Genomic DNA, 26,387 nt, shown 5'->3' with positions numbered 1-26,387 from the left:
GATCATCTCTTACTTTGTGATACGAGGAGTCAGGGTATGGGGGTGAGCAGGGAACACAAACGAGGGTGGGCGCGAGGCTAGTCCAGTTGCTGGGCTGTTGAGGACTCGTGTGTTTACGTGCTTTCCTGCAGGGGCAGGCACGGCATGGGAGCCGTGGATTCTGTGGCACAAGCTCAGAGACTGAGGATACATTCCTGTGATTAATGTGCTCTAGGCCTCAGTGTGATGAGTCATTCTGACTGCTTAATCAGGGTTTGGGAAAACAGGAAGACACAATAGTTACCATCATTGTTTGCAAAGGCTCAATTTTATCTTCACGCTTTTTAGCCAGCTTAACACATGACATGATGATCACGATAATTAAGGTGATGAGGGTCACTGTGGCTCATGTTCTGCCAGGCGGCACTGTGGTCAAATGATTTACCTGTAGTGTGTTCATTTAATCTTTACAGCTCTGTATGGTTGGATATGGTTCCCATTTTACAGGGTGAATAAACTGAGGTTTGGAACATTTTAACAGTTTACCCAAGGCTGAACCTGGTGTACTCAAGTCTGGGGTTTGGTTTGTTTTTGTTTTGTGTTAAGCCTATGCCTTTCATTATGAAACAATATTTTGGCCATTTTTTTCTCTCTCCCATTTTCTTCCTTTTCAAGGAACAAGGTAATCCTGGTTGGGGCTAGTATGGGCTGGGTTAGGTGATTTGGAAAGGAGAGGAGATTCAGACCTTTTCTCTTTCACTGAATGCACTGTTTTCTGAACAATCAGCAGGACCCCTGATGGGAGAGAATATTGGAGCCCATTTGAAATGTGTGTCTCCGGCTCTTTCCTGTTGCTTAGGATTAGATGTACTAGGGAGTATAAAATGGTCCGTCAGTCAGTAGCCCGTGGTGAGGAGGGAGAAGTCCGTGCCTTCTGCTTGTGCCTTCACTGAAATGAGAACTTGTTTATGACATCAAACCCTTGAAAGGGATTATCTTTAAATGTAATTCATATTTTAAAGTGATTTTAATAGTTGAGGAGGCATTTAAAAATGACCATCATGGGGCACCTGGGTGGCTCAGTGGGTTAAGCCTCTGCCTTCCGCTCAGATCATGATCCCAGGGTCCTAGGATGGAGCCCCGAGTCAGGCTCTCTGCTCAACGGGGAGCCTGCTTCCCCGCACCACCCCTCCCCCACCACCTGCCTCTCCACCTACCTGTGATCTCCATCTGTCAAATAAATAAATAAAATCTTTAAAAATAAATAAATATGACCATCTTGAATATTTCAGTGGTCAGCATCTTAGCTGTCTCCTGTGCTCTAATGAATAAAGTCTGAAAGCACATGCCTTGCATCTGGGGTACTTACAAATTTCACATGTGTGTATGTGTGTGTTAATACATGCATATGTGTATAAGTATCTGTGTATGTATCCACACAAACACTCCTAAATCTTCCGTTGTTTCCCCACGAAAAAGCACTCTTTCATCCAGTGGAAAGCAGTATCCTTCCAAAGCAATCCCAACTATTGCTGTAAACGTACCTTGTCCTCTGCTGATCTGCAGAGTTTACTGACTGTTTCACCATTAAAGGTACTTGGTTTCCCTAGAACAGGGAATTCGATACCTGCTAAATTGGATTAATATAAAAATTTATGAACAATGCAGGCCTTATCAGGGAACTCTTTGCCTCCTGTTCATATAATTCTCTGTGGGAGTCTCTGCCTCAGGGATCACATCAGTATTTAGCACACGCTGAAATATTCATGTCCTCTGATTAGCGGGATTTAATTGTTACACCTTCATCTCCTTCACGGTGTGTCATTAAGATGCAACACACCTTGAAATTTAAGTGGGTGCTACCAGTTTATTGCAGTGTCTTTATTTTGTCAGTGTTTTCTTTCCAAACATCCTTGTATATGCATGTAATTTTGGTTTCCCTTGAAAACAACAGTACAAAAAGTAAGAATTGGTCTGCAAAAAATACTAAGCGACTTACTCTTACCGGCAACCATTGCACTATATTTATATAATAAATTAAAAAATAAAAGCTTTAAGATTTTTAAAAAATTTATCATTTGTTTCCCACCAAAGATCTCCTCATATTACTGAACCAGACTAGTAGTAGGGAAGCACAGAAACAGAAACATCATTTCTCAAGTAGAACATGTCCAGTTGCTCAAGTGGTAGTGATATTTACAGACGGAGCAAGTGATGTTGGTAGAGCATGACCACATGTGCCATCTCTCATGAATTTGACATGAACTTGACAGGGCGTGCCTACACCCGCCATGTTGTTGTGATTCCTTATAGACCCGACATGGTTCTTCTCCAGTGTCTCCTCCTGGGTCTGTACCTGATTTTGTCACCAGTTTTCATCCAAATCCACTGGGGGATGGGGAGATTCTGCTTTTGTTTCTTGGCCAGGAATCGCTGGGTCCTGAAAGTCGTGAGAAGACTCAGTGAGGAACAGTCAACCACACACGCCATGATAGTGAGAAAGAGGAGAGAGCTCAGTTTTTTGTTGTTGTTTTGAAGATCAGTTAAACTAAACTTTCTTCCCATGTTCAGTTTTTTAGCTTTTCCCCTACACCGCAGTATTTTCCTCTTTACCTTTTAGGGTGTGGAAATTGCTGGAGATTAATTTTTCTCTGATAACGTCCTGGGTCTGATATCAGCTGAGTTGTCTAATGTTTCTCAGTGTTGGAAGTTTTAAAGAATTAATGCCCCTTTCCCATGCTAATGTTGCAATTCTGCCCTACCTTTTAAAAAAAGAGGTCTGTCAGAGATCTCATCTTCTCAACAGTTTCATGGGGATCTGGGAGGATCTCAGAAGGGTTTTGATAGTCCCTTGCAAAGCATGAGGCATGACGGACTCTGGAATAAGACCGGGACTTTCATTCTGGCTCTGCCACTTCCTAGTTTGACAAGGTGCCGAACTTCGAAGCCTCAATTTTGACCTCTTTAAACTGGGGTTAACAACGGTGCATACTTGATAGGGCTATGTGAAGAATGATGGAGAAAGTGCATGTTACATGCTTAACGTAGCAACTTGCACATAGTAAGTACCCACATGTTAGCTAATATTATTTCCAGTAAAAATTATGATATGACTTATTTTTACAGGACCTTACGTTCCTGAAGGGGGTGGGATTGAGGATCCTCTTCAAAGCTGGGATGGCCAGTCTTAGACACCTCCACTGTTTTGGTTTTTTTTTAAAGATTTTATTTATTTATTTGACAGACAGAGATCACAAGTAGGCAGAGAGGCAGGCAGAGAGAGAGGAGGAAGCAGGCTCCCTGCTGAGCAGAAAGCCCCATGCGGGGCTCCATCCCAGGACCTTGGGATCATGACCTGAGCCGAAGGCAGAGGCTTTAACCCACTGAGCCACCCAGGCGCCCCAGACCCCTCCACTTTTTGAGCGCCATCTCCCTGACCACTTATTTGAGGCAGAGAAAGAGTGACTTAAGTGTGGTTGCCTCCATGGTCTGCACCCGGGCCCTGCTTTTGACTGGGTCCCATCTCCTGTGTCAAGCACCCTTGGATGGGGTCGGTTTTTCTGGTAAGAGTGCTGTTCTCACGCCACCACGTTGAAGAGGACTTAAATGCCATTTTCAACAACTGAATTTCAGCAGAGGTTTAAAAAGTAACCTGGGCCACTGATCTCTCAATGAAATTATCAGGTAAAATGAAAGACAAAAGGCTGATGCTTTCTGAGTTGATGTAGGGCAGCAAAAATTGATTTGCATGCAGTGAGCAATCTTGCAGATGATATTTAATGAGTTTTACGTTTCAAGGCCGTGAGCAACCTTTCTCAAAGTTACTACACAGCAGGTGCCCCTAGCTGGAGTTCTGGCAAGAAATAGGAATGTTTCAGCCCTGGAAGCCACTGAACAGGCCTAACTGTGTCCATTTGGAAGGGAACACGACCCTTTTGCCAGGGATTTTGTTCTTTGTGTATCTGAATTAGAGCATCCGGGATGTGGGGAGTCTTGGAGTGGAAGCTGAATGAGGCTGCTTTGTCGTGTGCAGATGTCTCCTGCTATTTCCAAGGCTGGGACTCGGATATGCACACTTTTTCACTACCCGGGAGCTCCTGGATTGCCATATGGGAGAGTAGGAAGCCTCAGGACGGGGAATGAGGAAATCTGGATTTGATGAGCCTTGTTTCTCTGGGTCTGTTTCATTTTTTTACAGTGAGGGAATTGGACTAGATAGTCTCAGTTCCCCTCACCAGCAGGAAGATTATGTGTGATTCTGAGTGCTCTGTCAGTTTCTAGGAGAAAGATCTTTGCTGATCAATTTTATGTATCATGAAGCTTCCTCATATGGTGGGCTCTAGCAGCTCCTTTCTGGGACTAGTGGGCAAATAAAGTACGCAAAGCTCCAGACCTCAGGGTGGGGCCTGTGCAGGCGAATGTGCCGGGAATACACACTTATAGGTTTAAACCAGAAGAATCTTAGCGACCATCTGGTACAAATCCTTCTCAGAAGGATGAAAGAGCACAGGAAGTTAAAGAGATTTCCCCCAGACTCAGAGCTGAGCTGACTACCAGCCCCAAGTGTTATCACTGCTGCCAGAGGGCTCCCCTGCTCCTCCCATCCATGGAGATCCTGACCCTGCTTCTCCCCCATCCCTGTCCCTGCCAAAGCATGCATTTGATCTCTAACCTCACATCCACCTGCCCAGGTCTGTGCGCATGCGCACACATATGCATCCCACAAGCAAGAGAGAAGAGTGGTGAAGTCTGCATTAGCAGCTCTGCTATGTTTTATCAGTTTTCTGCCCCTGGTTGATTTCCTGCCCTGCTCTATGCCTGGGTTTCTTCATTTGCAGGAAGGAGGTAGTAATACCCATCTCAGAGCATTGTGGTGAGGATTAAATGAGATACTGCATGAAATTAACTTAGCCCAAGCCCCAGTTGCCATTAAACATTCAGCAGATGGTAGCTATTAATATTATGCTTTCTACTGTTACTATCAAGTTGTCTGGAATTTTCAGAATATTCCTAGACGTTGGCATTGGGGTTTTGGCACCGCCTTTCTTCTGCAGGACTCTGCCGCTGATCCAGTCTGGTAATATAGAGAAAAGAGTGCAGAATCCGTCAAGAAGGTGTGTGTTCAGGAAAGTCGTGCTTGTTTCTTGCTCTTCCATGAAGAAAACAGCTCACTCCCTGAAAGAAGTTGGCACTACCTGTTGTCATCTCTCAAACCTGAGCAGAAACTGGGTGTACCTTGTATTTGGACAGCATGCATCTCTGTTAGGACAGAATGGTAATTCCTCTCATCACACGGTGGGAAGGAAGTAGAGGTACTCTGGCAGCAAATGACTGCCAGAGCAAGTAAGAAAGAGAGTAAGCACGGTTTGCCCTGGACGAGCTTATCTGCCGCTAACGTGGGGAAGGCCAGCTCTGCCATCACACCATTTGTGCCCACATGGTGCCTGTTTCTGGTTGGAGCTTCTGGGAATGAATCCATTCCCCTGTCTTAAGTGTGACTGTGGAAGTCTTTGGCCCCTTTGAAGACAGTGCTATTCCAGAGCAGACTGAAGTTCCAGAGAGACGAGTTGGAATGGTGGGCTTAGAATTTGGCAGCCTAGGTTTAGGCCCTAGATGCCCTTCACAACCACCGTCTTGGGGTAAAGTACTTGCCCGTCTGCTGACGGGAAATCCTAACTTCCTGTAGGCCACGGGGCTGGCGTGGAATGGTGGAGGTGCAATGGGCTGATGCAGGGGAGAGTGCGATGCCGACTGGACGGTGTGGGCACATGTTCATTGTCATTGCCACTGGTAGCAAGATGGAGAAGCCCTTTAGAGCCGGAAATACACCGTGGTGTCTGGGGCACTCATCTGAGACACTGGGCTGCTGGCTTAAAAGGCATCTCAGGAAGTGTGAAGCCTTTGTCTCGTGGCTCAGGTGTACTGGGAGAAACATCTATCCATGTAGCCCAGGAGAGGCCGTCCCAAAGGCACTGCTGGCTTCTCACCCAGGCCCCTGGCAGCTGGACCCCTTATCTGTCCCAGACTGAGTGAGCCTGTTCTGACAGACAGTTGAACAGTGAAATATTAGTGAGTAGTGTTTCATCCAAAAATAACAACCATTTTGACAGTCACCTTGCAGTCAAAATTCCAGGTGGTTTAGTTTCATTTGGACACATACTGTAAAATGAATGTGAGGCCAGTCTCCAAGCAGCCTGGGGACTTTGTGCCTCCGATCTCCAGAGTGATGAGGTAAGTATGGATTTATGGCCTTCATGCACGAGACCCACATTTGTTTAGGAAGTGTCACTGTCCCATCCCAACCTTGCTTAGGCCTTGGGTGAAAATTGCACAGAGATGTAAGAGCCTTGGCAGTCAGCCCTTTAAGATAAACCTTAGGACGTCAGCAGAATCAGACGGACCAGCTCTGGTCTCCCACTTCCGTGCTGATACCCACCAGGAAGGAAGCTGTTCTGAGACAGGACTGGCTTGCTCACTCGCTTGAATGTCCCACTCACTAGCTCTGATGGGGCTTCTTCTAAGAAGGCTATTGACTTGAGTCTCGTTGACTTAAGCCTTGACTTGGAAAGAGAACGTGGGCTTTTGTTGAATGCTTCCCGGGTTCCAGACACCTGGCGAGTTCTGTGTGGTCTCATTTATCTCTGTAGCAGCCTGTGACAAAGTGATTAAATTAGCCATCTAAAGACCAGTCTCCCGCAAGTGGCTTAAATGAGATTTGAAGCCAGGCATATATGATTCTTTACAAAGTAGGGTTGGATCAACTTCATTTACCAGAGTACCTAAACATAAGAGGCCTATACAGTGGAGGTCTGTTGCTGGCTATTCTGTTCCAGGAGTCTGACGCCAACAGTCCAAAGCTGGCAGGGTGACTCTACAAACTTGCTAGGGCTCGGGCAAGTTTTGACCCTTTAGAGTGTGGAGCTCACCTTTATGAAGGAGAGTGGCTGCTTGAGCTCCAGCCATCACATAATGTACCAAGCAGCAAGGATGGAGGAAGAGAAAAGGGGGATGACTTCTTTTGGATGTTTTCCTAGAACTCCCATATAGTATTTCTACTTACATCTCAGTGGCCAGAATTTGGTCTCTAGCTGCAGAGGGAGAGCTAGGAACTAGGATGGTTCAGCCGAGCAGTAGTGATATGACCGGCTAAAAACTAGGCTCTTGTCGCAGAGCACAAAGAGAAAAATGAGTTGGAGGGGCACCTGGGTGGCTCAGTGGGTTAAATGTCTGCCTTTGACTCAGGTCATGATCCCAGGATCAAGACCTACAGGAGGCTCCCTGCTCAGTAAGGAGCCTGCTTCTCCCTCTGCCAGCTGCTCCCCTGCATGTGCTCTTTCTCTGTGTCAAATAAACAAATAAATAAAATCTTTTAAAAAAATAAATGAGTTAAAAAGGATGCTGGCACAGACTCCAAGCATCATATATACTTTTTCTCTTTGGTTAGTGAAACATCTTCTTTTCATGGTTCTTTATGGGTCATATGTCTGAAGTTCTGGCTCAAGTCAGAGACCATTTCCAAAACGAGGAAATAAGTAAAGAGATCTCAAAAATGGGTATACAGGGCGCCTGGGTGACTCAGTGGTTAAAGCCTCTGCCTTCGGCTCAGGTCATGATCTCAGGGTCCTGGGATCAAGTCCCGCATCGGGGGGGGGGGGGGCGTCTCTGCTCAGCAGGGAGCCTGCCTCCTCCTCCTGTCTCTCTCTGCCTGCCTCTCTGCCTACTTGTGATCTGTCCGCAAAAAAAAAAAAAAAACTTAAAAAAAAATGGGTATACCTATAATTTTCCTGTTACAGATATTTAACCATATTAGTTGCTTTGGTAAGTTTCTCTTTTCAGATTTAAGTCCACTGTTACTCTTGTTAAAAATTTACCCCAAAGACCTCTGTCCTTCTTATCTTTTAATACTTGCCTTGACAGGGCACATGGTGTGTCCTAATACTTGGAGTGTTGCGCTCACACTCCCCAGGCTTTGAATTCCCAGGGCTACCACAGGTCTGCCAGAATGAGGGGAGCGAAACCCACAAAGAAGGGAGGTCAAGCTAGCTTTTGATTACTGGATTACTAATGGGGGAACTTCTCGTGAGAACTTAGCACACCTCTCATGATCAGTCATCAGGTAGGAAGGGGGTGCCGTCAGCCCCCATTCCTCAGCAACATGTCTTGTGACTCACCTGCTTTACCCACTCTACTTCTCACCTTCCGATGTTAGTTTCTGCTGAATGACTGTCAGCAACATACGGGAACATGTGTATATTCTACCCTCCCCTTTTCTTTGAGTTTTATCTTCTACCAGAAGAGCTAGTAGATAGAGAAAAAGGTGCAGCAAGGAAGGGAAAAGGCCCTTTATAGTTTTATGCCACAGCCCTATATGTGTAGAAAGTAGAGTCACAACTCTTTGTTTCTTAATACAAAGCCTCTTTAAACACACACACACACACACACACACACACACACAAATAAACAGAAAAGCTTAAAAAAAAAAGTACTCAAAATGTCCCCCCAGAGATCTAAAACCATCCAGAGGCCACCACTAAAATGTTAGAATGCCCTCTCTCTGGCTTAGTTTTCTGTTACATTTTTATTTTTTCTGCAATCAGAGGGAAATAGTTTAAGTAAAAATTTCTCCCTGCATACAACATGAGAATTGCTGGCAGATACACCATCATACAGTAGGGGGAAGGGCCGTGGTGGACTTGGTGCTAGCGCTGAGCAACCCACGGGACCTTGAGTGAGCAGGTCAGTCTCTGGGTTTCAGGTCCTCGCCTGCTCACCTGCAAAGGTGGAATGGGCGATGTCCAGTGCCCAGGGCCCTTTCCCCACTCAAACAACTATGACTATGACCCACAAGAGAGTCTACGAAACTTAGGCAGACTCTTGTGGTTTCTTAATTTAGAGGTCGTGGAAAGGCTCCAGAATGTGTCATTGCCATAAACCCCTAAATCTTGACTCTTCTCTAGGACAAGGGTCCGTCACCTGCCTAGATTCTTCAGGGATTCGGGACTCTGGGAAGGTGAAGGACGACCGGTCTGTTCTCATTTTATGGACAGGCATCTTCCATCCAGGAGAGTGAAGACTTGCCCCAAATACACATCTTTGGGATCTTCCTGGCAATCTGGAAGGCCCAAAGGTGTTCTCTGTTCCAGGCTGGGTCCTCTCCCCAGTAGAGATGATCCATCCTGGACCCTCTCTGCCATGCACTATGATGGAAATAGCGACTCTGAGTGTCTCCCCATCGGTTCAGTTCATGATGTTAGTGTGAAGGCTAGAGCTTCCTGCATCAGCTTTGCCTTCCTAATTCTCCCCCAAGTCCTTCCCCCACTGGAAGTCGGAGGGAAATGTAAGAGAGAGGAGGCGTGTCTGGGCTTAGCGTTGGGATCTTCGTTTCTCCTCCTGTATTTCTTTAGGAACATTTCAGCTTTATATGAATTTCATCCTTCTGGCCAGAGGAGAGGTGGTAAAGCCTCTCTCAAGACTTGACATCATGTCTAACAGACCACAGTGTCTGACACTGAAGGAGACTCTTCAGAAGGACAGTTCAGAGGCAAGAGGGGGATACCCAGCTGTCTGAGGAAGGAGTGAATTTGTGACCCTCTCCACCCGACTGGAAGCAGAATGGCCTCAAAAGACTATCATGGGAGGGGCGCCTGGGTGGCTCAGTGGGTTAAAGCCTCTGCCTCCGGCTCAGGTCATGATCCCAGTGTCTGGGGATCAAGCCCTGCATCGGGCTCTCTGCTCAGCAGGGAGCCTGCTTCCCCTTCTCTCTGTCTCTACCTGCCTCTCTGCCTGTTTGTGATCTCTGTCTGTCAAATAAATAAACAAAATCTTAAAAAAAAAAAAAAAAAGACTACAATGGGACCACCGTGGTATTTGTGCTGAGACTTCCTCGCACAAAACCTTGTATCTGAAACCCAGAGTGACCTTTTCTGAGCAGCCCTAGCCCTACATGAGAAGGCAAATACCGCCAGATTGCCTGACATTTCCTTTTTTAAATTTCAGGCATTCCTGATTTCAGATGAGCTATTGATCTGTTGGTTTGCAACCCTGATGCAATGAAGCAAAGTCACGGTCGCTGCCATTATCGTCTAACGTAAACAACTGCTTTGAAAGCTCAAACCCTGCCCTGGGTCTCCTTCTCCCTTCCTCCCACTCACACCCCAACAAGCCTCCCAGCTTACATGCAGTTGCAGAAAAGCATTTTCTAAACCTGCAATTAAAATCTTCAAAGTTGAACTGTGGTCCATCCTACCACATCCATCTTTAAAGATCACATTTATTTGTCTACTCCTTACTTTAATCCCTCTTGGCAGAAACTACTAAAAACCTGTCAGGGAGGGAGGGTTTGTTCTGATCCTAATCAGTCACCCAAATGGAGTGTGGAATTTGGCTAGGTAATGGTCTACACTTCCCCCTTTGGAGCTGCCGGTGAAGACAGATGAGAAGCAGTGACTCAGAAGACAAAGAAGGTTGAAGGGTGCTACTCTGGGACCTGAGTGTTGAGCTCCGTCCATCGCCCCGAACAGCCACAAAGGCTCCTGGGGTAGCTTTGGTGCTGCCAAAGCTCAGTATTTGGGCTCAGAAGTTGGGCACATTGAGATCCTAGGGGTGCAGGGTGCCCTTGTTACTGTGTTGAAGAACTTCCCTTGTAGCTCCAGTTAACCTGAGCGAGTTGGCTGGGGAAGGGGATCTGGAGGGATTCTTGGTGTGTCTTCTCCGAGCATCATTTATCAGAGTTCTTGTTCTGTTCCTGCAAGAGGGCCTGCTAGCCCAGAAGCAGCATGTGGGCAATGTAGTGTGTCTGGAGGACAATGAGGAAAGATGAGCTGGCAAGGAAATAAAGGACCGACTTTATGGGGAGACCATCTGACCAAAAATGAGCTTGCCCGGTTTTTCTTAAACTCGGCCCCGTGATCTGTCTGTACACGCAGCAGGATGGGTCACAGAGTTGCCATGTCCAACCTTCATATGTTCCAAAGTAAGTTCAAAGGTGATCTGGTTCTCCTTCTTTCTCGCGGCTCGGGTTGAGAATCAGGCAACCCCACACCCTCAATGAATCGCACCCTTGCTGAGTAACGGAAGGAAAGCCCTCAGAGGGAGGAGCTTTGCTCTCTATTCTGATGGGACCCCCGAAATTAGGTCCCGCTACCCACATGTGAGTTCTCTCCCTGTTACGTTTACGGTGACCACCATATAACCCGGCTTGCCTGCCCGACACCTGATTTAATAGCACCCACTGGAGTTGCGGCATTTTTTTTTTTTTAATATGATCACACTAATTACAGGGAAGGAACGAGTTTCTGCCAAAGGATCTAACCTTGTGCTCCTTTCCTTCTGTCACCACAGCTCCACTTGGCAGCCCTGGCATCACTCAAGGGAGATATAGTGGAACTTAATAAACGTCTGCAGCAAACGGAGCGGGAACGAGACCTTCTGGAAAAGAAATTAGCCAAGGCACAGGTAAGGGATCTGGAGAGGTTTTTTATTTTTTTTAAGCTCTTATATTTTTTTATTTAAAGATATAACCTAGATTGAGGAATTCCAGCAGATCGAGTTACGGGGTAATGAGCAAACGTTCTCAGAAGCCCTGTCCAGGTCAGGAAGTAGAACTTGCCAGCCATCCCAGCAGCCCCTCCTAGTCGCACCCTCCCTCCCATCAAGGTCACCACCACCTTGACTTTTATAGTCCTATTTCCTGTCTCTTTACCCTATATCCCTAAAGTTTATATATCCCTAGAGAGTGAAGTTTAGTCTTGCTCATTAGAAACTCTGGGTTTCCTTCGAATCTCTTAATTTATAGGTTCGGCTTCCACTCTTGGTTTGCTTTTTAGTTAATCTGTTAGAAACTTGCCATTTGACCTGTGGAGTTCCCTACAGTCTGCATGTTGCTCGTTAGACGCTCACCGTACAGCTCACTGCACCCCTCCGTCCCCTCTAGCTCCTGTGAAACGGCAGGTGCACCCAGAGGCTCGGCAAAATTCAGGTCTGGTCCCTTTGGCCAGACAGTAGGGGGTGTTTGTTGTTTCAACGGGAGGCAATATAGGGTCTGCTTGTCTCGTTTTCTATGATGTGAGCAGCTGTTGATACTCAACGCCTTTGTTCATCCGTTCATTGAATTATTAGGACTTAGAAATACGGTGATATTTCAGTTCTGCCATTTCTCATTAATTGGAATGCTTTTATAGAGACATCTCCCATCATCTGTGATTTGGTGGAACAATGGTTCATCGAGGAAAAGCAAAATCTCTCATCTTTCTATTAACATTTTTCAAGAAAACAAACTCTGATCCTCTGAAGTTGCCCAATAATTAAAAATATATGTAATTAGGGGCGCCTGGGTGGCTCAGTGTGTTAAGCCACTGCCTTCGGCTCAGGTCATGATCTCAGGGTCCGGGGATCAAGTCCCGCATCGGGCTCTCTGCTCAGCAGGGAGCCTGCTTCCTCCTCTCTCTCTCTGCCTGCCTCTCTGCCTACTTGTGATCTCTCTCTCTGTCAAATAAATAAATAAATAATCTTAAAATATATATATATATAAATAAAATTAAGAAATTATAGATTTAAACATATTTGGGTTTTCATTCCACCATAACTGTTTTCGTTACAGAAACTCAAATTGTATTATCTTTGGCCAGTATGAGCCTCTTCAGGTTGGCTCTGGAGTCTTTTGACGTGAGTCCAGACTCAAATAGTACATTTTTTCCCCCCCAAATGAGGTAGTAACCATCCTCTGAGTAACTCTTACTTCTCTGAGCAGAGAGTAGTATCTTCAGACCACAGTATTAGTGCTAAGAGTGCTTATGGCTTCTAGGTCAGTCTTTGTTTCCAGGCCCCTTTTCTAGATGTAGCCAGGAAATTCTTTATTCTCTTATTTGTTTACATATGCATGTACGTATAACTTTTCAGATAAAATACGCTCGGAGTTCATACAAATAGCTGCAATTTAAATTCCGACTACAGCGTACTTTATACCTAGCTTCTTCTGTATTTTATCTGAATCTCCTTTCTTTCACGTGAAGAATCCTAGTTCTTACTGCTACAGAGGACGATTGAATGAAAATACTCCATGATTACTTGCTTCATCCCATATTACGTGCAGTATCAGGATAATATTACTACTGCCATCACAGATACAGTTCCTGAGAAGAATGTAATTTTTTATTGTTGCATTACGCGCTGTGCACTCCCCCAGTTTTTTGCTAAGTTGTCTTCCTTCCACCTGCCTGGCCATCTGGCCATTGCAACTCACACTTTCCCCCTCTCGTCCTCATTTAGGCTTCTCTACGTACCTGTATGTTTAGTGTTTACCGGGGTCCTTACGTCTGCGTTCCTCATTTATTCGTTTATTGCCTGAAGCGGATTTTCTAGGCGATTCCTCAGGGAGAACTCGGGATTGTCTTCACCAAGTTCTTGCTCATTATTAACAGTATGTCTGTTCTCTTTGCCCTTCATACTTGAAAGACATTGCGGCTGGATAGAAAACCCTTGGCCGATCTTTTTTCTTTTCTTGAATATATTCCCTTCTTCTCTTTGGGTGTAGAGTGCTGCTCCCAAAGTCTGATAATAGAGCCTCACGGACATGTACTCTAGATGTCCATAACATGTCTTGTCTTGTCTTTTCTTTTTTCCTTTTTCTTTTCTTTCTTTCTTTCTGTCTATCTGTCTGTCTGTCTAGTAATTTTACTAGAGTAACTTTTCTTTAAAAGACTTTATTTTTAAGTAATCTCTACACCCAGTGTGGGGCTGAAACTCACAACCCCGAGATCAGGAGCACATGCTCCACCGACTGATCCAGCCAGGTGCTCCTACTAGAGTAACTCTTGATCTGAGTCATTCTGGTTGGATATGCTCAGGTTTGCTGTGTATTCTTTTGATTATCTCTTTTAATCTTTTAATTCCAGGGATGTGTAAAAAACTACAGTGCTTAATATCCGTTCTCTTGTTTTGATTTTCTTCTTCAGGGATGCTTACTCTTCGTATGTTAGATCTTTTTTGCCTGTTTTCGGTATTTCACTATCTACCTCCTGTCTCTCCCTGTTTACTTGATTTTTCCTATGGTTCATCTTCTGTTTCTTTTGGGGCATTATATGTTGTGTTTATTTCTCCCCGTGTGCCTTCTAGTTTAGTTTATATTCCTAAATGCATTTTTTAAAAAAGATTTTATTTATTTATTTGACATAGAGAGAGATCACAAGTAGGCAGAGAGGCAGGCAGAGAGAGGAGGAAGCAGGCTCCCTGCTGAGCAGAGAGCCCGATGCAGGGCTCAATCCCAGGACCCTGAGATCGTGACCCAAGCTGAAGGCAGAGGCTTAACCCCTGAGCCACCCAGGCACCCCCTGAAATGCATTTTTATTTCTAATATTTCCCTGTGTTCTTTTACTATATGAGTTTTCTAATTCTGCATTATGTTCTTTAATGTCTTATGTCATTTCGTTTCCTTAAGGTCTTTCAGCTTATTTTGAAATAGTAGGCTTTGTCTGGGCTCTTTGGGGGTGGGATATTCCATTTTGTGGCGTGCTTTCATAGCATATAGGGAGATATTCTCTTTTTTCCTTCCTTCTTATAACTTTGTATGGAATTTGACCTGAGGACTTCTCCATTTTTCAGTTTTTTATGAAAAAATAGTTTCCTTGAACTTTTAGGAGGCCCGGTTTAAGAAGGTTTTATAAGTCCTTAAAGCTTAGTCTTCCGTTGTTTTCATTTTGTCAAAAATATGATCGCCTGCTTTCAGACACTTCCTGGCTCTGTTCCCCTCATCTACTTCTATCTGGATCTATTCTTTCCTTTGTCTCGGTCACTCCGTCTTGTTCAATCCTGATCCCACCGTCAGCAGTTTTTCCTCCTGGAAGCGAATCCTGAGGCCCATCTTGAGAGTTCTCAGGGACGCGCTGCTTTGGGTCTTCCAGATCTTGTTGGGACCCCTTCCCCCATTTTCTCTCGGCTCAGGCAGGATACCTCCTAGTTTTAGCCACTCCTTTCCAGCTGGTGCCCTTCACTTTCCTGTGGGTACTGACTGTTTATGTTGGGGTTTTCCAGTTCCCGAGTCCACCAGCCTTACTGCTTCTCGCTGCTTCTGCCCACTCAGACACCCTTTCGAGCTTGTGGATAGTGTAGGTTTGTCCTTGCTTGTATTTTGTAGTTCGAGAGAATACCTTGTCTTAAGCATTTGGTTCTGTTGAGTAAGGTGTTCTGTTTTGTTTTTAAAGATTTTTATTTATTTGACAGAGATCACAAGTAGGCAGAGAGGCAGGCAGAGGGCGGTGGGAGGGAACCAGGCTCCACACTGAGAAGAGAGCCCGATGTGGGGCTCGATCCCAGGACCCTGGGATCATGACCCGAGGCGAAGGCAGAGGCTTTAACCCACTGAGCCGTCCAGGCGCCCCTAAGGTGTTCTGTTTTTATGTGAGAATTCAGAGAGCTCTAAAAACCAGGCTGCCACAGCCCTTGGTCTAGATGACCTGTGGAAAGTTTTGAAAACTCAGGTCTCATAATTGTAGATTGTTTGAGTAGAGAGGAAAGACCCTTTATACTTGAGATCATCTACTTCCACATTTGTCAGGCATATCCCAGAGAGGTTAACTTGCTTACCCAAGGTCAAATGAATAGCTTGGTGCCAGAGCCAAGACAAGATCTGCAGTGTTCTTTTCTCATATAGGCTATTATACAGACAAAATCTTTCAGTTTTTACTTGGATGAAAACTTACAATATTTCCCTCTATTATAAAAGTAATAAAAATGTGATAGGAAAAGCTGGAAAGGCAGCAATATGATGTTTCAGTAGTGGGCTTTGGTGAATTACAACATTTTTTAATGCTTTTTTTTTTTTTTTTTTGTTTTGTTTCACACAGGTTTTTTTCGTTTTTTAAAGTGATTATTTTTGTATTAATGATAAATATAAAACAGTGTTAGGTGAGTTTTCTGATTTGCAACCATCAAAGGCAACCATTGTTAATAGTTCTTAACAGTGAGAATTTTTTTTAAAGATTTTATTTCTTTATTTGAGAGAGAGAGAAAGAGAGAGCACCAGTAGGAAGGAGAGGGAGAAGAGAGAAGCAGGCTCCCTCCCAAGCAGGGAGCCCGACACAGGGCTCTATCTCAGGACCCTGGGATCCTGACCTGAGCCAAAGGCAGATGCTTAACAGACTGAGCGACCCAGGTGCCCCTGTGAGAATATATTTTTTTTTTTTTAAGATTCTATTTATCCATCTGACAGAGAGATCACAAGTAGGCAGAGAGTCAGGCAGAGAGAGAGAGAAGCAGGCTCCCCGCTGAGCAGAGAGCCTAACGCGGGGCTCAATCCCAGGACACTGAGATCATGACCTGAGTGAGCCGAAGGCATCGGCTTAACCCACTGAGCCACCCAGGCACCCCCTGTGAGAATATTTTTAAGAGGAAAGAAATTGTGAAAGCTCTTAACTAAAAGCTGGCATGTACTATAGTCTTGGATTTTTTTTTTTTTTTTTTTTAAGTCTTGGATTTTTAAAAGATGACCAGGAGGGTATTTATTAAAATTTTAAGCCTTCAAGGACAGAGCAACTTGTGACAGAGGATGGTAGAAGATAATGGAAAACTTTTTCTGTGCCATGTCAAGGATTGAGTCAGTTCCCTTTTAACTTATTGTCAAGACATTCTTATGTAATAATGTTTGGTGGCTCTTTACATCATAGTGGCATTCATTGACTCCATTCCATTTGCATTCTTATATTAAATATACTTAAAGATTACTCTCTGTTCCTTTCAGTGGAGACGTCTTTCCAGTGCAGATACTGGGACCCAGGGGAGAGAACATGGGGGTCGGGAGGAAGGTCAGACTTAGCAGTCTCATACCTTTTACAAAGATGAGATTTATGCAAGAAAAAATAAGAACAATGAAATGGCAATGCCAGGCTTCCTGTGTGAGTGATTCATGTTTGAAGCTTGACCAGATTGTGGAAGAGCAAATTCATGCATAAATTTATGCTCTGTGGCTTTAGAGAGTTTCACCAGCTCTCTAAATATTACAGAGCTATGATTAACCTAAAATGTGAATGGTGGCTGTCTTTGTCAGAAATAGTCAAAAAGAGCTTCAACATCTGTTGAGTAATTATTGATGGTGACACTGGGACTAACTGAATAATAATAATAAAAAAAGTTCATTATACATAGTCATAAGGTCAACCTGCCAGTAGAGTTTTAAGAATAGCTATGGAAAGGGAAAAGCTGAATAAAGGAGCCTAGATCAGCATGATGAGGAAGGTAGAGCACTTCTCTGTTCATTTTCTTTTTCTTTTTTTTTTTTTTTAAAGATTTTATTTATTTGACAGAGATCACAAGTAGGCAGAGAGACAGGCAGAGAGAGAGAAAGGAGGAAGCAGGCTCCCTGCTGAGCAGAGAGCCCGATGCGGGACTCGATCCCAGGACCCTGAGATCATGACCTGAGCCGAAGGCAGCGGCTTAACCCACTGAGCCACCCAGGTGCCCCTCTGTCCATTTTCTATTGCTGTGTAATAAGTTACCACAAAATTACTGGCTTAACACATTTATCAGCTCACAACTTCTGTGCATCAGGAACTCAGGTATGGCGGTAACAGGATCCTCTATGTGTTTGCCATCGAGGTGTTGCCAGAACTGAGTGCTCATCTAAAGCTCAACTATGGAAGAGTCCACTTGCCCATGTCCTTGACAGAATTTATTACTTTGTGCATGTAGGATCCATGACAGTTTGCCTTTTCAGGCCATCAATGCAGAGAAAGATTCTAGAATAAGGCTGCTGGTCAGACAGAATCTTACCTAATGTCCTGGGAGTGACATCCCATCATCTTTGTCACATGGCACTAGTTAGAAGCCGGTCACAGGTCCCACCCAGGCTCACTGAGAGGGTATCACACAGAGGAGATACAGGGATCATTGGGGGGCATTTCAGAGGCCGCCCATCTCACTGTCCTGGGGGATTTGATCAGCAGCACCACTGTTAGCGTGTAGCAGTGGTGAGAATCACCACACTTCTTTAGCTCTGTTTTGTGCCAGGCGGTGTGACAAGCATCCTGTTTGCTTTATCTCAGGGAGTTCTCATAATGCCCTCTTGTGCAGATACCGTTAGCAGGGCTGTTTGACAAGTGAAGAAAGAGAGATTTGGGGAATTTGAGTATCTTGCTGAAGATTATGAGGCTAGAAAGTACCAAGAGTTAGAATTTGCATCCAGGTTTCATGGGAATCCACAGCTGTACTAATCCTGTATTGTCTTTTAGGCTGTCCGGGCTGCCCTTAGCATCTAGAGGGGTTCCCAAAGTGGGTGGAGCATGACGCACAGGTCCATTTGGTTTTAACTTCCCTATCATCCCCATCAAACAGGTGCACAGACACATGCATGCACCAACATTAAACAGCCTGGTGGGAAACTGGCAGAGATCCTATATGCTACTGGTTCGATGCTTTCGGCATATTTGCTATTTATTGAGGACCAACAGTTTTACATTGCTGCATTTTTTTAAGGGCTGTAGAATGATAAATCTCAAACAAGCTTATGAATCTATGACTCCCCACAAAATCAGTCAGTAGTAATACAAAATGCTTTCTATTTCTTTTTTTTTTTTTTTAAAGATTTTATTTATTTGACAGAGATCACAAGCAGGCAGAGAGAGAGGAAGGGAAGCAGGCTCCCCGCTGAGCAGAGAGCCCGATGCGGGGCTCGATCCCAGGACCCTGAGATCATGACCTGAGCCGAAGGCAGAGGCTTTGACCCACTGAGCCACCCAGGCGCCCCAAGAACGCTTTCTGTTTCTAAGCTCTCTATCTTTGGGTAGCAAACCTTCTGAAATTTCTACCTCTTGGCTTTTAGGAAGAAAACATAAATACTTTTCATTAAATGTCATGGAGAGAGCACTTTCTTGGTGCTTTCTCATTGAATGAGATACTTAAAGGTACAGTTTGGCTGTGTTCTTTTGGTCAAGAATGTCCTCCATTTCTTCCTTCCTTGTTTCTACTTTTCTTTGGAAAATTGCACTAGTTGTTATCCTTATCAAGGAAACCCCGAGTAATATTGCTGAGACCAATTCAGTGCGACCCTGAGAAAGTAGCATGACTTCTTTGCATATTTTACAAGGGGGTGGTGCTGACCCCCTTCACCAGGATGGTTGAGAGGGTTAACAGATTAATGATGGCTTTGCATTTTTCAGGAATGGAGTTCATAATGCTCTTAGGTTTGACAGCTGAGACTAATGTGATGATTAAAGATCCGTGGCCTCTGTGGAGTAAGATAAAACCCAGTGAAGAACATTAATAAAACCAGAAAGCTCCTTAGCATTGCCACTTTACACAGGGTTTTTCCAAGAGCTCAGGTTCTCAGACCAGTCTGTCTCGAGGCTGACTCATGGCTTCATCCCAGGATTGCACCAAGAGTGGAGATATTCTTGGTGGCTGGAAAGATACGGCTTGTTTTTATTACACATTTTTGCATACAGGCAATGTCACCGACTTATGTGGCTAGACATAGGTATTTATATAGATTTTAAAGTTGCTTCCTCATCATGATAGCTGAAACCTAGGGAAAATGCTCCGAGTATACATGAAGTCCCAGATGAAAGTCGGGAAAAAAACTTTTTTCCTCCTATCCGATCCCAGTCTTTTTTTCCTTTGCCTTTCACATTGACTGTTTGTAGTTGTGGGAGAAATCCTAGTGATTCTGACCTCCAGAAATTCATGGCAGGCAAGACGCTGCAACAACAGGCTTGCTTTCTTTGCCAAAATATAGGATCAGTCAGAAACTGAATATAGGCTGGGAGAAGGGAGAGTCCTGGATGCGATTCCCTGTGATAAGAGGAAAAAAGTGGCAGCGTGTTGTTTGAGACCATTTCTTATTTTGTTCAGCTGAAATTTTATGGGGTATTTCAGTATAGTGAGGAGAAGAATTTCATCCCTCACTTGTAAGTTTTGCTGGAAGACGCTACCACTCCTCCCTGTTAAGAAAGTTGTCGCTGAATAATTGACTTTGGCAGCTAAAGCTGGCTTGATGGGTACCAGAGGGACCTAGAATTCCCTGTCTTAAAACCCCTTGTGTCTACTTTTACATTTCAGTTCTCCAAGGGGCTGAGGAGAGAGTTGTCTGGGTTTCCTACATTCACCTGGTATGGGAAGGCCTAATATTTGTGTTTCCTGGAGTTTCCTGGAGGTGGATCAGGGAAGGAGGCCAAGGAGGGTAACTCGGCTGTCCCTGGAGATCTTTTTTTTTTTTTTTTTAATATTTTATTTATTTATTTGATAGAGATCACAAGTAGGCAGAGAGGCAGGCAGAGAGAGCGGAGGAAGCAGGCTCCCCGCTGAGCAGAGAGCCCGATGCGGGGCTCGATCCCAGAACCCTGAGATCATGACCTGAGCCGAAAGCAGAGGCTTTAACCCACTGAGCCACCCAGGTGCCCCTGTCCCTGGAGATCTTAAGGCATATTGCATGGGGACAAGCCCACAGGTCAAGGAACTGGGAGGGAGTAGGGGGGAGAAGATGGTGGCTACAACAGCGTCTACCCTTTGATGGTGTAAACACGAATCAGACGGTTTTTCAGAGAGTTCTGCTTGTTGCCTAGGATATAACAAATCAGTCACTTTACATTTTGTTTTCATCTGTTAAATGTTGTATCATCAGAATATGCCCAAATAAATAACCCCCAAACCACCTCAACGGCTTAACGTATCAGAGATTTATTTCTTGTTTCTTGCTAGGAGCTCGGTAGGACTGGCAGGAAACTGTCACGAATTGTCCTCTACCAGCCTCCTAAGCTGATGGGGCTTCTACTGTCTGGAACATTGCCAGCAGCCATGGCCAGGGAAGGGAATGTAGCAAATCCTGAAGGAGCCTTAAAGGCTTCTAGGCATAAGTGACATAACTTCACTCATACCTCATTGGCTGAAATAAGTCACATGGTCACGTCTAGCTTCAAGGGGGGAGAGAAAATATCATCCCCCACTGTGCATGGATGGAGGTGAACCAGAGTCTTGAGGAATATCCCTGTTGTCTATCAGGGGTGCTGCTGCTTACGAGGCACACACCCTACATGACGGTCCTGCCAGAGACCCCTGTGTGTACCAGAGAGAAACGAACACCATTGCAGGAAGGGTTAATGAATTATGGGAAGAGTGAACATCTATGCCCCCCCCCCCTTAAAGGGATTTATTTGTTTGTTTGTTTGTTTGTTTGACAGAGATCACAAGTAGGCAGAGAGGCAGGCAGAGAGAGAGGAAGGGAAGCAGGGACCCTGCTAAGCAGAGATCCCAATGCGGGGCTCAATCCCAGGACCCTGAGATCATGACCTGAGCCGAAGGCAGAGGCTTAACCCACTGAGCCACCCAGGTGTCCCCATCTATCGCTTTTTAATGTGTATATAAAGTACCTCGACTTGTAACTTAAAAGTCAAGAAATGTGTACAAGCATGAAGGAGTAATCTAGAAGTCCTACTCCTTTATCCTGTTTAGCTGTCATTGTTGTAGTACCGTCTGGATTGAGGCTTTACGGGGCTATGTGCCCAGAGGTGACTCGTAGATGGAGGTGCGGTATTCAGCCTGACCCAGCCTGTGCCCCTGGGAAACAGAACACTCAAAACCACTTGCCCTCCCAAGCTAAACAAGGCTCTCACCAGTCATGAAAACTCAGGGTGGTGAGAGGCGTGGGTCAGTCACCGGACCGGCGTGTGCTCATAAAATCGGGCAAGACTGGAATGGACAGTCCTGCGGCTGCGGGAGCTGGCCGGCGCAGGAACGCACCGATCACGTGCAGAATGGCTCTGTCTGTCCTGGGTCCCACCACTCATCTCCCACTTTTCCTGCACTGAGGTGCCCCTTTCCCAGGGTTGGTCTTGTGCAGTTCAGTGGGAGCTGTTGAACAAGGGTGTTCTGTTGGGTTTTTCGGGCTCCGGCAGGTAATGGCTTGTTTTCTCCTGCCCCGTTGCTTCACCCCGCCCCGCCCCACCCTGCAGCATGGAGGTCCGGGCTTCAGCCATCTTTGTCTGGGTCCCACCAGTGTGTGCAGAATGGGTAAAGTGTTCAATGTGATACCTCAAGGGGATGTTGATTTGTACGGATGAGCCTTTTGGGCAATATCTTCTCAAGCCATCCATTCTCCTTAAGGCTGGGCGTTTCGATAATTATTTTCCAGTGTTCTCTTTTCCCTGTGTGAAGGATCCCCAGGGTACCATTCTACCATCTCTCCTCCCGCCGCCCCCCATTTCTGCCCATGTTTCTTATTCTCCAGCAGAGAATTCCAGCTGGAAGCTGTGACTGCCGTTCCCTTTGGAGGACATGTCCTAGTGATCCCCACTCTGTAGCACTCAGCCTCGTATCTTAAATGTTATGGGAAATCAAGCTGTATCTATTATTTTTAGGAAGAATTAAATTATAGAGGCTTTCCACTATTTTAGGAAACCATACTTATGGCAAAAAATATAGGAACATAAACCAGATAGCTTTGCCTTCAGCTAAGAACTTTTCTTCCTCCGATTCAGTCTTATTGCTACTCCCAAATGAACCCCTAGTTCCAAATATACATTATGAGTCTTTTGTCTCCTTTTAGCTACAAGTGCTGTTCTGTCTGAATCATCAGGCTTCCTGTTGTCTCTTGTTCATACTCTCATACCCTCCAGGCAGACTTCCCAGTTACAGGCAGGGGCAAAGGAGGTACAGTACCAGATAGCACGCTCTCGTTATCTGGGCATCGGCCATCTGCTCTCCCGGCAACCTGGGCACCCCACCCCCCAGCCCCCGCAGCCTGGATCTTGCCTGTTAGGCAGCTCTCAAGAGTCACCAGGGATGTCTGGAGTTGTCTTGGTGATTATCAGTAGTAGATTGTGTGCCATTTTATTGTGTGAATATTGGCACACCTCCTTTTTAACATGAATTTTGTAGTTTCTGGTCTGCCCTGGTGGTGGTGGTGGTGGTGGTGGTGGTGGTGGTGGAGGACTGTTGACTTCCAAAGACTATAAAGGAGGAACTGTACGTGGGGAATTAAAGGAGAGTGAGAGGGGCACCTGGGTGGCTCAGTCAGTTAAGCATCTGCCTTCCGCTTAAGCTGTGATCCCTGTGTCCTGGCATCAAGCCCCAGTTGGGCTCCCAGCTCAGTGGGGAGTCTGCTTCTTCCTTTGCCTCTCCCCCTGCTGGTGCTTATTCACACACTTTCTCTCTCTCAAACAAATACAAATCTTAAAAAAAAAAAAAAAAGATAAAGGACAGTGAGAGCTGTTGAGTATGTAAAGGGAAGCATTTCACAGTGGCTTTTTTTTTTAATTAAAATTAAAATTTATTTGTCAGACACAGGCAGGGGGAGCAGCAGGCAGAGGGAGAAGCAGGTTCCACACTGAACAAGGATCGCAATGCAAGACTCGATCCCAGGGCCCTGGGATCATGGCCTGAGCTGAAGGCAGATGCTTAACCGAGTGAGCCAGGCAGGCGCCCCATTTCTCAGTGATCTGTAGCCCTAGAGAGCTGAATATGGAAAACCAAAGAGGAGGAGCCAACAAGAGTGCAGTATAGTAGGAGTCACAGCATAAATGAGATTCAGGTCAGACTGGGCAGTATCTTGTAATTATCTTAAGATCTAAAACTGGAGGTCTTGGGCACCTGGGTGGCTCAGTGGGTTGGGCCGCTGCCTTCGGCTCGGGTCATGATCTCAGGGTCCTGGGATCGAGTCCCGCATTGGGCTCTCTGCTCGGCAGGGAGCCCGCTTCCTCCTCTCTCTCTCTGCCTGCCTCTCTGCCTACTTGTAATCTCTCTCTGTCAAATAAATAAATAAATCTTAAAAAAAAATAATAAAACTGGAGGTCTTCATAAGAGTGCCAGCTACACTGACACATGAACATACTGCACATGCACGCGTACACACACACACACACACACACACACAATTTGAAGGTGGGAATAAAACGTAATAGCTAAAGCTCATAGATATTTTGCAGGAATGCAGAGAAACAGTATTCAGCTGTGAGTGTGCTCCAGAGAAATATGACCTTTCTCACTGATTGATACATGCTATCTCTGACACATTGTCATTTTGTGGGCTTGTGTTGTTCCCTGTAAAATATGATGGATCATGGATGAAAAGGCATAACTTCATGGAAAGAGTATCTGTGGCCTGTTAGGGTTTTGATCTGTTTAGGAAAGCTTCCCTGTAGATGTGACTTTATCCTTGCCTCAGTTGCCACATACTTCTAGTTGTGTTCGACCTTGAGGGCTGTTATCTGATGTTGCAGTTTGTCCCTGAGAACAGAAGTTGCCATCACTGTCTCTTTGAAAGCAGCCAGCTCAGGAAGGTCTGGGATACAGTCTCCACCACCTCCTTGCTTCCAGTCTTGTTCCTGGAGTTCTGAGCAACCCCCAGGACGTTACTGCATTATAACACATCAAGGTGGTTTGTAGGTGTGGTCTCCACCATGACCTGTACCACCATATTGCGCAGACTTACTTGCTGCATACGTCTGTCCATAGGGAGTGGGGCTTAGTGTGGTGTTGTGCTCATCTCGGAAGGCATTTGTCCTGTAGCTTCTGGGTTATGCCGCCATAGGAAGCAACAGATTTAGGGTGGGAGGAGGACGTTGGACCTGGTGGGTGAGAAGTCTTACCCTTGCCTGGCTGCTACCAGCCCTGAAAATGCAAAGCTGGCAAGTACGTATGACTCTTGGCATTAGGAAAACCTCACTAAAATGAAATTAAAATTCCTCTGCTGGACAGGAAATTAATCAGGGCTGAATGCAGTAGACAGGGATAGAAGTTGGATCCTTTGTTCCATCACTGATGAGTTTTATTGTTATGCAAATGAGACTCGAGGCACAGTGGCTAGTGGGGCATTAAGGAGGAAACAGAGAAGTGAAGGAGAGGAACAGGTTCCCTAGGATTTTAAACTCTAGCTCTGAAAATGTTTTTCTAGCATCTGCTGCCTCTGAGACCATCAAATGCTGAGCAAGGGAAGCGCCTCAGTTTCTCCTGTCATTGTTTCTGCAAAGTGGTCTCCTTGACAGTGTGATATATTGCCATTGATTCATTCCATAACACTACTAGATCACCCACAGTGAGGCAAGCCGTTTGCCAGGTGTTTGGGCTCAATCATGAAAACATCTTGTTCTTGCCTTCCCAGAGTTCATAGTCTGGTAGAAAAGGAAATTGGAAAGAATGAAGTCTACAGATACACCAGCCAGATAAGAAATGTTGTCATACCACTTAGGATTATGTGGTTGAAAGTGGCTGAAACATACCCCAGCAATGTCAACGAAAAGGGAATGAACTAAAAATACATTAATTTTCATTAAAAAAATTAACATTAAAAAACAAACAAAAGGGACGCCTGGGTGGCTCAGTTGGTTGGACGACTGCCTTCAGCTCAGGTCATGATCCTGGAGTCCCGGGATAGAGTCCCGCATCGGGCTCCCAGCTCCATGGGGGGTCTGCTTCTCTCTCTGACCTTCTCCTCGCTCATGCTCTCTCTCACTGTCTCTCTCTCAAATAAATAAATAAAATATTTAAAAACAAAAAAAAGGAATGCATTGGTACAAAGAGAACTAAACAGCGGGAAACATGGCGGGAAAGCTCTGGGATATAGATGTCAGGAACGAAAGAACAGTCTTTTCAGGCCCCTCAGTCAAGTGAGCTTACTCCAGGCAATCTTAAGTCCATTCATTCAAGATTCACATTCCCAAAAGAAGGTAACTGATGGCTCCAGCTCAGACACTTGCCTACTTCTTGGTGAGGGAAATGCAAGAGACTTGGATAATGCCACAGAGATTGTGAGTAATGGCAGACAGGCTTTCTCCCAAAGACAGAATGAATGCTACAAAGGCGAAGGCTTTTTGTCCACAGGGGTGGGAGCCGAGGGGGTGGGGCAGGCAGGAGATGCCTTCTAAAATTCAGCTGCTGTTGTGGCTTCTGGGATTCCGGGCCAATGGGCGGGTCTGTGTTTATTTGGAGCATGCTCAACGTTGAGGTTGTGGTGGTTCGAGACCATAAAATTTAGCATCACTCCCCCATTGGCGCATCCACTCATTGGCACTTCTGCTGTTCTCTTGATCCCAGTGTGAGCAGTCCCACCTCATGAGAGAACATGAGGACGTCCAGGAGAGGACAACGCTTCGGTACGAGGAGCGCATCACGGAACTCCACAGCATCATTGCTGAGCTCAATAAGAAGATAGACCGTTTGCAAGGCACCACCATCAGGTAGTGAGCTCCCAGATGCGGCTTTCTCTCTGCCCCTCTGGGCTCCAAGCTGGCTCTTGGAGCTGAAGTGGTCCCGATGGGTAATGATGATGTTTTATTTGCGGCTAAGACTTTTACAGTTGATATCTACTCCTGTCTCTTCACCTTGTTCACCATGCCCTTTGCCCTCCACTATTCTGTTCTCTTCTGGAATCGTCGTGAGGGCTCCCCTGGAAGGCAGCCAGGGTGGGAGTTGTGATCCTCCATTTACCGATA

The 26,387-nt window shown here is 45.5% G+C and overlaps 1 protein-coding gene across 6 annotated transcripts in view; it reads left to right on the top strand.

The window, feature by feature from the left end:
* Positions 1-26,387, top strand: part of MCC (MCC regulator of WNT signaling pathway) — a 435,968-nt gene that overhangs the window by 314,164 nt on the left and 95,417 nt on the right. For all 6 annotated transcript variants that reach the window (XM_082723700.1, XM_082723701.1, XM_082723702.1 and 3 more), the window contains 2 exons: positions 11,320-11,433; positions 25,990-26,132. In XM_082723700.1, coding sequence (XP_082579826.1) covers positions 11,320-11,433; positions 25,990-26,132 — 257 coding nt within the window. The remainder of the gene's footprint in view (positions 1-11,319; positions 11,434-25,989; positions 26,133-26,387) is intronic.

Source organism: Mustela nivalis (genome assembly GCF_964662115.1).
Source record: "Mustela nivalis genome assembly, chromosome: 3".
Classification (NCBI taxonomy): Eukaryota; Metazoa; Chordata; class Mammalia; order Carnivora; family Mustelidae; genus Mustela; species Mustela nivalis.
The sequence above is the reverse complement of the archived record's forward strand: the minus strand, read 5'-3'. Positions and strand labels throughout refer to the sequence as shown.